Raw genomic sequence first — 12,699 nt, forward strand, 5'->3', positions numbered from 1 at the left:
AATCATGTGACCGCCTGGTTCTGTTTGATTGGTGAAACAGAGTCAAACGTCACCAGTGACTGCATTTGATTGGTGAAACGGAGTCAAACGTCACCAGTGACTGCATTTGATTGGTGAAACAGAGTCAAACGTCACCAGTGACTGCATTTGATTGGTGAAACGGAGTCAAACTTCACCAGTGACTGCATTTGATTGGTGAAACGGAATCAAACATCACCAGTGACTGCATTTGATTGGTGAAACGGAATCAAACATCACCAGTGACTGCATTTGATTGGTGAAACGGAATCAAACGTAACCAGTGACTGCATTTGATCGGTGAAACGGAGTCAAATGTCACCAGTGACTGCATTTGATTGGTGAAATGGAATCAAACATCACCAGTGACTGCATTTGATTGGTGAAACGGAATCAAACATCACCAGTGACTGCATTTGATTGGTGAAACGGAGTCAAATGTCACCAGTGACTGCATTTGATTGGTGAAACTGAGTTAAATGTCACCAGTGACTGCAATTGATTGGTGAAACAGAGTCAAATGTCACCAGTGACTGAATTTGATTGGTGAAATGCAGGCATGTGATGGATCCTACTTTGAAAGTCTTTCTGACAAACTAAAAAAATCAAAGCGTGCATTAACAGATGGATAAAAATCAGTAGCGAGCTGAATGTAGATAAATGGAGCAGTTCTTCTCTATAAATATACTCAAGTAAAGTAAAAGTATGTTGCATTAAAACTACTCTTAGAAGTACAATTCATCCCAAAAGTTACTCAAGTAGATGAAACGGAATAAATGTAGCGCGTTACTACCCACCTCTGATTAGCTTATGGTAGTTCAGGATAAAAAAAACAATAAGGTTCAGATATAGATAAATAGATTACTGAACAGATAAATATATTGCACTTTTGCATATGCATCAATAATATAACTCGTTAACATGAACAGTTTTGCAGCACAAACGTAGCCATGAATTGGGACACGATCGAGGAGATTTCGACAAAGTTGGGAAAGGGTGGAGGGGGGCTCTGGTTATACATAATAAAACGTTACAAAAAGTATTGAAGAATAACTCAAACACCATAACTGTACAAACCAGCACAAATGACTAGCAAAGTTATTTTAGTATCCGGGGGGCCAACTTCCCACTGGAGCCAACACTTACCACGTAGAGCTGCTTCCACATGGCGCCCCAGTCCCGCAAGGTGGAGGTCATCTCGGTGATGACCGTGTCCTCCACGGGGATGACCGTCTCGAATTGGCTGGAAAGGTACAAACTCTCCTGAGACGTGCGGGTGGGCACCAGGGCGAGGACGTGCAAAGGTACGTACCCTTTGTTCTTCACGTGGGCATTCTTCAGGTGGATGTAACTGCATGGGAAGATGCCCTGGGGGGGAGGAAGGGGTGCATATAATGAACGTACGTCAATCAAGGCGCCGTTACCATGATCGTTACCAGGTACCTTGACGTTTGGGTTCTTCAGGATGAATCCTCGGTACCAGCCTGCAAGGACAAGGCAGCGTTTTGATTTGATGACTTTTACAGAGAACACTTTGCATGTCTGGATTGTTCATTTTGAATTGTTACACTTTATAGCCTGCCCACCCCCCCAAAAAGGGGTCAGTGGATGTGCAGCAAGTGAGATAAGTCAGTAACTTAGTCTTTAATGCCTTCTCAGGGAAATATAGCCGGACACTCTGGGAAATGCAGACGTATAGTTACAGTTACATTTTTTACATTTGCACGTTTATCTTTGATTTTCTGAATTCATGACGCTAAAAACAATTTAGAGGACTACAAAATCACAACTTTTAAAGAAGGTTGGGGAAAAAATGATCAACGTTAGCAACTCATGTTTTCCGAAAAGCCCCAAATCTAAATTGTACTTATGAACATTACATATAGGAATGTAACGGTACGTGTATTTGTATTGAACCGTTTTGGTACGGGGGTGTACCGAACGAGTTTGTAAGCTAAAGTCTTAACAAGCTGCTCTGCTTCTTCTTCTGCCTCTGTCTCAGTACCCAGCATTGTCCCGCCCACACAACCATCTGATTGGTTACATACAAAGCCAATCAACAGTGTGTATTCAGAGCGCATGTAGTAAATGCTTCAGCGTCAAGCAGATAGGTGTTTAGCAGGTGAGCATAAGGCAGCGTACTCTCCGCAAATGATAATATACACCTCCCAGTCAACTACTACTAACATCACTATGAGCCTGTTGACCTTCTAGAAACTTAAACTGCAGCCCAGCTCGCTCGCAGTTCTGTTTTGAGGTGAAGGCTACTTAGCTTTTAGCGTGACGTTAGCTCATTTTGCTGTGTGTGTGTGTGTGTGTGTTTGCGTGCGTGCGTGCGTGTTAGGAGCAGCAAAGCCCTGTCTGTCTGTTAATTCATTTGAACTCCATGGTGTTCAGGGATGAATAGTCTCTCCCATTGCTTTTGTAATATTTTTTTCAGCAATAGTTACATGAATCATTAGTAATGTAGCAGCCTAGTTTTGAATGGCAGGGTCCCTGCTATCACATGTTGATATAAATATAACATTTACATAATAAAAGTCAACTACAGGCTTCCCAAATGCTGTAATAAATTAAGCATGATGAGTTGACTTGAAACTGTTTAAAGTTGCACTTTTTATATGTAGAAGAAAAGTTGTGTCATTTTATTTAATCAAAGCAATAATTTGAGGCAGTTTAATGTGGATTAACAGAATTATTATAGTGTTCCCAATGTTAAAAGGATAAAGCCATTGTTTACAAATTTGGTAAATAAATAACCAAAAAATTTATATTTTCTTGTTTTCTTGCTGCACCGAAAATGAACCGAACCGTGACCTCTAAACCGAAATTTGTGTGTACCGTTACACCCCTAATTACATAATGTTAACAACCACAACGGCGGAAGAAGGCTGCAGCGGAAAAGGGTCCCCAGTCGTCTTGGGACTCCATGCCACTGGACCCTGACCCGATTCTGTCAGGGATCATGTGGTGACTGCCTGTGCACCGTTAAACTAAGTCACGCACAGGCATCCTCCATAAAGGGATACACCCCCTCGTTCGAGTGATGAGGTGCATAGTTTTTTTGCTTGACGTGGATCGGCAGCTGACACGTGTTTGTCGGCTGTAAAATGTTCTCCTTCCGCGGGGAAAGTCGAAGCCAATCTGCATAAGGAGCGAGGCGGTGCGTCGACGCAGACCCTCGACGCGCGCTTTGATGTGACATGTGGCAGAACTATTAACTCGTCTCCTCCTTTCTGGGCCCGTTGTTGACTTCCTGCCGGGTGTGTTGGCGCATACATCACATCCTAGTCTGAGGTCTGTGTCTGTGTGTGTGTGTGTGTGTGTGTGTGTGTGTGTGTGTGTGTGTGTGTGTGTGTGTGTGTGTGTCCGAACGGGAAGCGAAGTCTGCGGGACGAAGGCGACGGATGCCAGATTTGAACGACACGTGGAGCAGGACAAGCGTGGGCCGCACGCCTGCAAAAACTCTCCGCAGCAGATTTTCCCGCCAGTGTTCATTTTTGTGTAGTTTCACTGCAAAAAGTCAGTGTTCAAAAACAAGAAAAATCAAAGCTGCAAGCAGCGATGGACGGGACCGCTTTGGCTGCTGCCCCCGCGACCCCAGCCCAGATAAGCGGTAGAAGATGGATGGATTATTACACAGAGAAAAAGTTGTATACACATGTGTTATACATCAGTCTCATAGTAATAACAGTTGTAAAGTGGCTTGGGCATTTTTATAAGGACACCTTGGTGCCGCCCTTTTGAGACTCTTTATTCGGCCCGCGGGATGAGTTTGCTAAATATAAAAATGAGCCGAAATTTTTCAATGAAAGTTTAGAAACGGCTGTTCTGAATGCGGCCACTACAGTTGTGATCAAAATTATTCAACCCCCACACAATTTTGGTGTTTTAGCAAGTTGGACATTTATTCCGTATTTTGTTTACAGTCATATCAAATAAAGATGTGTCATATAGACAAATGCAACTTGAATTACAACATTATATTTTGTAACATACCAAACAGTGTCATTTCTCTTAATATCTCATTGACAAAATGATTCAACCCCTTGAAGATCATAACTCTTAAGAACAGAATTTGAATAAGGTCTTTTCAATCAGGTGTTGAAAACACCTGTAGATGTGATTAGAACCATAACGAGCAACAATTAAACTTATTGAAAAAAGACTGTGACGCTCAGCTTCTTGTAGATGGTCAATGGTGTATTTGCAACATGGTGAAGTCCAGGGAGTGGTCAAAGAAGTCAAGAGAGGAGGTCATTTCTCTTCATAAGAAAGGATATGGATATAAGAAAATAGCAAAGACATTACACATTCTCCTCCAGACATAACGTTGATTTTTCCGATTCAAAACTATTCTGTATTCTTTCAATACATACGAATTTCAGCAGGATCTACCCCAGTCTGCTGACATGCTAGCAGAGTAGTAGATTTAAAAAAAAAAAAAAAAAAGCTTCCATAATTGTAAAGGACAATATTTTATCTACTGATTGCAATAATGTGAATTTGTTCGAACTATTAAACAAACCAAAAATATTGTGTGTTGTCAAGCTTATGAGATGCCATGCAAGTGTAAGCCACTGTGACACTTTTGTTCTTTTTCATTATTTTTATAAATGTCTAATGATAATGTCAATAAGGGATTTTTAAACACTGCTATGCTGAAATTATAACTAATATTGATACTGTTGTTGATAATATTCATTTTTGTTTCACTACTTTTGGTTTGTGTCTCCTCTAAATTGTTCTGTTTATTGCAGTTCTGAGTTTTGCTGGGTCAGGTTCGGTTTTGGAATTGGATTGCATTGTTATGGTATTGCTGTGTATTGTTTTGTTGGATTGGTTGATTAGAAAACTAAATAAAATTAAATCAAAAAAGAAAAAAAAAAGAAAAAATCTATAAAAAAAAAAAAATGAGAATCAATTTTGAATCGCACGACGTGAGAATGGCGATTCGAATTCAAATCGAAGATGCTATACCTTTACCAAACAATCTGTCACTCCTAGTCCATAAATCCCATGAAATCTTATACGTCTAGTCTCTTAGGTGAATGAGCTAAATAATATTATTTGATATTTTACGGAAATGTGTTAATAATTTCACACATAAGTCGCTCCTGAGTATAAGTCGCACTCCTGGCCAACTACGGAAAAAAACTGCGACTTATAGTCCGAAAAATAGGGTAATTTTGAAGATTTCATCTGAATATACATGAAGTATTTATGTTCAAAATTGCTAGAGATGTTACATGTTAAATGTCGAAATATTAAGTGACTACTGAAAGCCACTACTAGCGACCACGCAGTCTGATAGTTTATATATCAATGATGAAATATTAACATTGCAACACATGCCAATATGGACCCTTTAGTTTACTAAATTGCAATTTTAAATTTCCCGCGAAGTATCCTGTTGAAAACGTCGCGGTATGACGACCCGTGCATTTAACGTCTCGGGTTGTAGCGGACATTATTTTCCAGCCTGATACAAGCTAAAAGTCGTCTGCTTTAATCGCATAATTCCACAGTATTCTGGACATCTGTGTTGCTGAATCTTTTACAATTTGTTCAATGAATAATGGAGAAGTCAAAGTAGAAAGATGGAGGTGGGAAGCTTTTAGCCTTTAGCCACACAAACACACGGTGTTTCCTTGTTTAAAATTCCTGAAGATGAAGCTTTACTATGGATCAGAGCTGTCAAGCGAACATGGATCCCGACCACATGTCAACCGGCAGTTTTCGGTGAGAAAATTGCGGTAATAAGTCGCCTCTTACCGGAGACATCAGCGGAGCTTCCGTCCTGCTGCAGCTGCCGTGACTAATTCCCTCAGAGACTGGCGTCAACACACCCGTGGCCACACCCCTCCGACTTTCAGGTACTATTTAATCTCACTAAAACACTAGCAACACAATAGGCAGATAAGGGATTTTCCAGAATTATCTTAGTAAATATGTCCAATAACGTCTGAATCGATCCCATTGCCTGTTTTTTTTTTCTTTTTTCTAGTCCTTCACTCTAAATTTCCTCATCCCCGAATCTTTCATCCTGGCTCAAATTAATGGGGAAATTGTCGCTTTCTCGGTCCGAATCGCTCTCTCTGCTGGTGGGCATAATTTAAACAATGTTCAGATGTGAGGAGCTCCACAACCCGTGACGTCACGAGCACATCGTCTGCTACTTCCGGTACAGGCAAGGCTTTTTTTATTAGTGACCAAAAGTTGCCAACTTTGTCTTCAATGTTCTCTACTAAATCCTTTCAGCAAATATATGACAATATCGCGAAATGATGAAGTATGACACATAGAATGGAGCTGCTATCCCCGTTTAAATAAGAACATCTCATTTCAGTAGGCCTTTAACTGTCAGTTTACTCTACTGTGCCAACCCAACTACTATACAGGTGCTGTTCATATTATTAGAATATCATGAAAAAGTTGATTTATTTTAGTAATTATATTTAGAACGTGAAACTTACATATTATATCAATTCATTACACACATAGTGATATATTTGAAATGTTTATTTCTTTAAATTGTGATGATTAGTACTGACAATTACTGAAAATCCCCAATTCAGTATCTCAGAAAATGAGAATATTAGTTACGACTAGTACCAAAAAATATTTTTTAGAAATGTGGGCCAACTGAAAAGTATGAAGATGGAAAGTTTCATCATGTATGGCAATCAATACTTAGTTGCAGCTCCTTTTGCCTGAATTGCTGCAGCAATACGGCGTGGTATAAAGTCGACCAGTCTGTTGCACCCTCAGGTGTTATGAGAGCCCAGCTTGCTTTAATAGTGGCCTTCAGCTCTTCAGCATTGTTGCATCTTCCGCTTCACAATACCTCATAGCTTTTCTATGGGGTTAAGGTCAGGTGAGTTTGCAGGCCGATCAAGAACAGGGATACCATGGTCCTTAAACCAGGTACTGGTAGATTTGGCACTGTGTGCAGGTGCCAAGTCATGTTGGAAAATGAAATCTTCACCTCCAGGCAGCATAAAGTGTTGTAAAACTTCCTGCTAGACTGCTGCATTGACCCTAGACCTCAGGAAACCCAGTGGACCAACACCAGCAGATGACATGGCACCCCAGACCATTACCCATTGTGGAAATTTGACACTGGACTTCAGGCAACGTGGATTCTGTGCCTCTCCTGTCTTCCTCCAGACTCTAGGACCTTGATTTCCAAAGGAGATACAAAATTTACTTTCATCTGAAAACATAACTTTGGACCACTCAGCAGCAGTCCAGTCCTTTTTGTCTTGAGCCCAGGCGAGACGCTTTTGACGTTGTCTCTTATTCAAGAGTGGCTTTACACAAGGAATGCGACAGCTGAAGCCCATATCTTGCATACGTCGGTGCGTGGTGGTTCTTGAAGCACTGACTCCAGCTGCAGTCCACTCTTTGTGGATCTCCCCCACATTTTTGAATGGGTTTTGTTTGACAATCCTCTCCAGGGCGCGGTTATCCTTCTTACTTGTACACTTTTCTTTGTCTTCCTTTCGCCTCTGTATTAATGTGCTTGGACACAGAGCTCTGGGAACATCCAACCTCTTTGGCAATGACCTTTTGTGTCTTGCCCGCCTTCTTTAAAGTATCAATGGTCATCTTTTGGACAGTTGTCAAGTCAGCAGTCTTCCCCATGATTGTGTGTCATACAGAATCAAAACGAGAGACCGTTTAAAGGCTTTTCCAGGTGTTTTGAGTTAGTTAGCTAATTAGAGTGTGGCACCAGGTGTCTTCAATATCTGACCTTTTCACCATATTCTCATTTTCTGAGATGTTGCATTTAGGGTTTTCATTGGTTGTCAGCTATAATCATCTCCTTTTTGGCAAAAAACACTTGAAATGTATCAGTCTGTTTGGAATGAATGTATACATTCTACAAATTTGACTTTCTAAATGGAATTAATGAAATAAATCAACTTTTTCATGATATTCTAATAATATGACCAGCACCTGTATGAGTACGTATTTTCTATTGTTTCACCGAAAATAAAACAGCAAAGTCCAATTTGGCTGTCATCCGTTTTAATTATGAGACACAATTGTCAGTCATGATTTTTTTTCTTTCATGCTTGAAATAACAAATTATTACTTTAAAAAAAAGTAGTTTTATACTTGTGAGTGTTGATGACACAGCTTTGCAACAGTTGATATTCTAGTTTTTAGCATGTTTTACTCAATATAGGTCATCAATTCTCAGCAACAAGCTGTAATATCTTACTGAGATCATTTAGGACCAAAACCCTTAAAACGAGTAAAACACTCTAACATAAAATCTAATTAGTGAGAAGAATTATCTTATCAGACAGAAGTTTGTGCAGCCCTTTGAGACACTAGTGATTTAGGGCTATATAAATAATCATTGATTGGTTGATTGATTGATTGATTGATTGATTGAAATATCACCCTTATTTGAGATATTTAATTTTACCTAGATTTTAGTTTTTGTCCTTGTCGCACGCGTCTCTCATTTGAGGACATGTTGACGTACTTGGAAACGGGGGAGGGTGTGTGTGTGTGTGGGGGGGGCATCACGCTTCCCTACTCAAGCAGAACCAATTATTTTTTTTTCTGTCCTGCTTGGGGTTCTCACATCATCCCCAGAGGGCCGGCGCATATGTGGCAACACGCTACACGGACATTGCACATACGGGGGGAAGTGAAAATAGACTGGCGGGCTGCAGGAGCCCCCGACCCCCCTGGGAATATTTCCACAAGACACTTGGACCTACCTTCGCATTTCTCCAAGATCTGCACCGTGTCGCCGATTTCCAGCGGGAGGCCGTGTTGGACGGTTCCTCGGAAACTGGCCAGCACTGTTTGAAAAAAAAAAAAAGAAATAAAGTGTACTTTAAATGCATGATTGAGAAATAGGAAGTAATCATTGGGTGCTGCGGGAACAATATGCAGTCGGTCAATTACTTTGACTCAGGGGCCAAATTTAGGGACAAAAATGTGTCTGATTGTTAGGAACACTAACACAAAACCTCACAATAATGTCTTGATCAGGGGTCCCCAAACCGTCCAAAATCCGGCCCGCGGGAAGTCCCAAGTTAAAAACCTGAACTGGGAGCAGGTGGGTAAAGTGTCTTGCCCAAGGACACAACGGCAGTGACTAGGATGGCGGAAGCCTGGAACCCTCAAGCTGCTGGCACGGCCACGCTACCAACCGAGCTATACTGCCCCAAGTTAAAAAGTTAAAAACAGTTAACAAAGTTAAAAAACGGTTTAAAGTCTCATGCTGGGTTAAAAGCCAGAGAATAAAAATGGGTTCTAAGAAGGGTCTTAAAAGTAGCCAAAGAAGGGCCCAGTCTCACATGGAGAGGGAGATCCTTCCAGAGTTTGGGACCCGCAACAGAGAAGGCTCTGTCCCCTCTGAGCTCGCGCTTTGATTTGTGTACCTCCAGCATCGGCTGATCAGCTGACCTGAAGGACCGGGCGGGGGCATAGAGGTGGAGCAGCTCAGAGAGGTAAGGTGGGGCAAGACCACATAAGGATTTAAATATGTGTAAGATAATTTTAAAAAATATTTCACCAAGCTTTAGAACTTTGTTGTAAAAATCTCATTCCGCGTCTCTCACACACACTACTGAAACACCCCTATACACACTACTGGTATGTATGATAGTGTTTCAGTAGTGTGTGTGAGAGAAAAAAAAATCAGAGTTACCTCCTACATACACTACTGAAATGCTCTTACATAAACAACGGAAATGTTTTTTTCTCACGCACACTACTGAAACACCCTTATACACACTACTGAAACACTCTTCTAGACACTACTGAAACACTCTTATACATACGACTGAAACATTCTTATACAAACTACTGAAATGCTCTCACATAAACAATTGAAATGTTTTTCTCTCACACACACTACTGAAACACTCCTATACACACTACTGAAACACTCTTCTAGACACTACTGAAACACTCTTATACATACTACTGAAACACTCTTATACAAACGACTGAAATGCTCTCACATGAACAACTGAAATGTTTTTCTCTCACACACACTACTGAAACACCCCTATACACACTACTGGTATGTATGATAGTGTTTCAGTAGTGTGTGTGAGAGAAAAAAAAATCAGAGTTACCTCTTACATACACTACTGAAATGCTCTTACATAAACAACGGACATTTTTTTTTCTCACGCACACTACTGAAACACCCTTATACACACTACTGAACCACTCTTCTAGACACTACTGAAACACTCTTATACATACTACTGAAACATTCTTATACAAACTACTGAAATGCTCTCACATAAACAATTGAAATGTTTTTCTCTCACACACACTACTGAAACACTCCTATACACACTACTGAAACACTCTTCTAGACACTACTGAAACACACTTATACATACTACTGAAACACTCTTATACAAACTACTGAAATGCTGTCATATAAACAACTGAAATGTTTTTCTCTCACACACACTACTGAAACACTCATACACTACTGAAATGCTCTCACATAAACAACTGAAATATTTTTCTCTCACACACACTACTGAAACACTTTTATACACACTACTAAAACACTCTTATACATACTACTGAAATTCTCTCACATAAACAATGGAAATGTTTTTTCTCTCACACCCACTACTGAAACACTCTTTTTACACACTACTGAAACACTCTTATACATACTACTGAAATTCTCTCACACAAACAACTGAAATGTTTTTCTCTCACACACACTACTGAAACACTCCTATACACACTACTGGTTTGTATGAGAGTGTTTCAGTAGTGTGTGTGAGAGAAAAACATTTCAGAATTACCTCTAACATACACTACTGAAATGCTCTTACCGAAACAACTTGAATGTTTTTCTCTCACACACACTACTGAAACAATCTTAAACACACTACTGAAACACTCATACACACACTACTGAAATACTCTCACATAAACAACTGAAATGTTTTTCTCTCTCACACACACTACTGAAACACTCTTATACACACTACTGCCCTCACATAAACAACGGAAATGTTTTTCTCTCACACACTACTGAAACACTCTTATACACACTACTGAAACACTTGTACACACTACTGAAATGCTGTCACATAAACAACGGAAATGTTTTTCTCTCAGGCACACTACTGAAACACTCTTACACACTACTGAAATACTCTTATACATACTACTGAAACGCTCTCACATAAACAACTGAAATGTTTTTTTTATCTCACACACTACTGTAACACTCTTATACATACTACTGAAATGCTCTCACATAAACAACGGAAATGTTTTTCTCTCACACACTACTGAAACACTCTTATACACACTACTGAAACACTCTTATACACACTACTGAAACACTCTTATACATACAACTGAAATGCTCTCACATAAACAACGGAAATGTTTTTCTCTCACACACTACTGAAACACTCTTATACACACTACTGAAACACTCTTATACACACTACTGAAACACTCTTATACATAACTGAAATGCTCTCACATAAACAACGGAAATGTTTTTCTCTCACACACTACTGAAACACTCTTATACACACTACTGAAACACTCTTATACATACAACTGAAATGCTCTCACATAAACAACGGAAATGTTTTTCTCTCACACACTACCGAAACACTCTTATACACACTACTGAAACACTTATACACACTACTGAAACACTCTTATACATACAACTGAAATGCTCTCACATTAACAACGGAAATGTTTTTCTCTCACACACTACTGAAACACTCTTACACACACTACTGAAACACTCTTATACACACTACTGAAACACTCTTATACACACTACTGAAACACTCTTATACAGACAACTGAAATGCTCTCACATAAACAACGGAAATGTTTTTCTCTCACACACTACTGAAACACTCTTATACACACTACTGAAACACTCTTATACACACTACTGAAACACTCTTATACACACTACTGAAAAACTCATACACACTACTGAAACACTCTTATACATACAACTGAAATGCTCTCACATAAACAACGGAAATGTTTTTCTCTCACACACTATTGAAACACTCTTATACACACTACTGAAAAACTCTTATACACACCACTGGTATGTATAAGAATGTTTCAGTATTGTGTGTGAGAGAAAAACATTTCATTTTTTTATGTGAGAGTATTTTAGTAGTGTACTGTATGTAAGAGGTAATCCTGAATAATGTCCCTAACGGCCCCTCCTACATATTGCCCAGCCCTATAAAGACATATTCACCCTTGCATAATAAAAGCAGTTAGAGGGTTCCATTTTTAAAGCTAGTCATCACCTCCGAGCCTAGTTTTCCAAGCAAGTGAATGAACGGCGCTTCTTTCGGAGACATTTTAAACCAACCGGGCAGCCAACCAGGAATCTGCGATCTTTGTACAAACTGTTTAAAGTGTAAGCACGCCTGTTTTTGCAGCTCCGTGCATACAAAGCGGCCATTCAAAGCAAGCAGTGCACGAGAAGTAGGACTTTAGCGGGAATGTGATTCTACCAGAACACACACTCAATCGGCAGGAGAGAGGATTTCCCTGCATTGAAGTTGAGCTTTTGTTACTTTTTGCACCATTTATACTCATATCATATGCAAATATATGAGCAAAATGAGCTAAAAAAGCTAGCATGCTAACAATACTGTTAAAATGCTAACA

At 39.8% G+C, this 12,699-nt stretch overlaps 1 protein-coding gene across 5 annotated transcripts in view; it reads right to left on the reverse strand.

Annotated features, from left to right (window-relative positions):
- Nucleotides 1-12,699, reverse strand: part of dock4b (dedicator of cytokinesis 4b) — a 334,184-nt gene that overhangs the window by 222,383 nt on the left and 99,102 nt on the right. For 3 of the 5 annotated variants that reach the window (XM_061914565.1, XM_061914569.1, XM_061914564.1), the window contains exons 2-4: nt 8,760-8,843; nt 1,462-1,502; nt 1,165-1,386 (exon numbers count right to left, since the gene is read on the reverse strand). In XM_061914565.1, coding sequence (XP_061770549.1) covers nt 1,165-1,386; nt 1,462-1,502; nt 8,760-8,843 — 347 coding nt within the window. The remainder of the gene's footprint in view (nt 1-1,164; nt 1,387-1,461; nt 1,503-8,759; nt 8,844-12,699) is intronic. The other 2 variants (XM_061914568.1, XM_061914566.1) reach the window with 1 other exon arrangement.

This window comes from Nerophis ophidion, linkage group LG10 (genome assembly GCF_033978795.1).
Source record: "Nerophis ophidion isolate RoL-2023_Sa linkage group LG10, RoL_Noph_v1.0, whole genome shotgun sequence".
Lineage (NCBI taxonomy): Eukaryota > Metazoa > Chordata > Actinopteri > Syngnathiformes > Syngnathidae > Nerophis > Nerophis ophidion.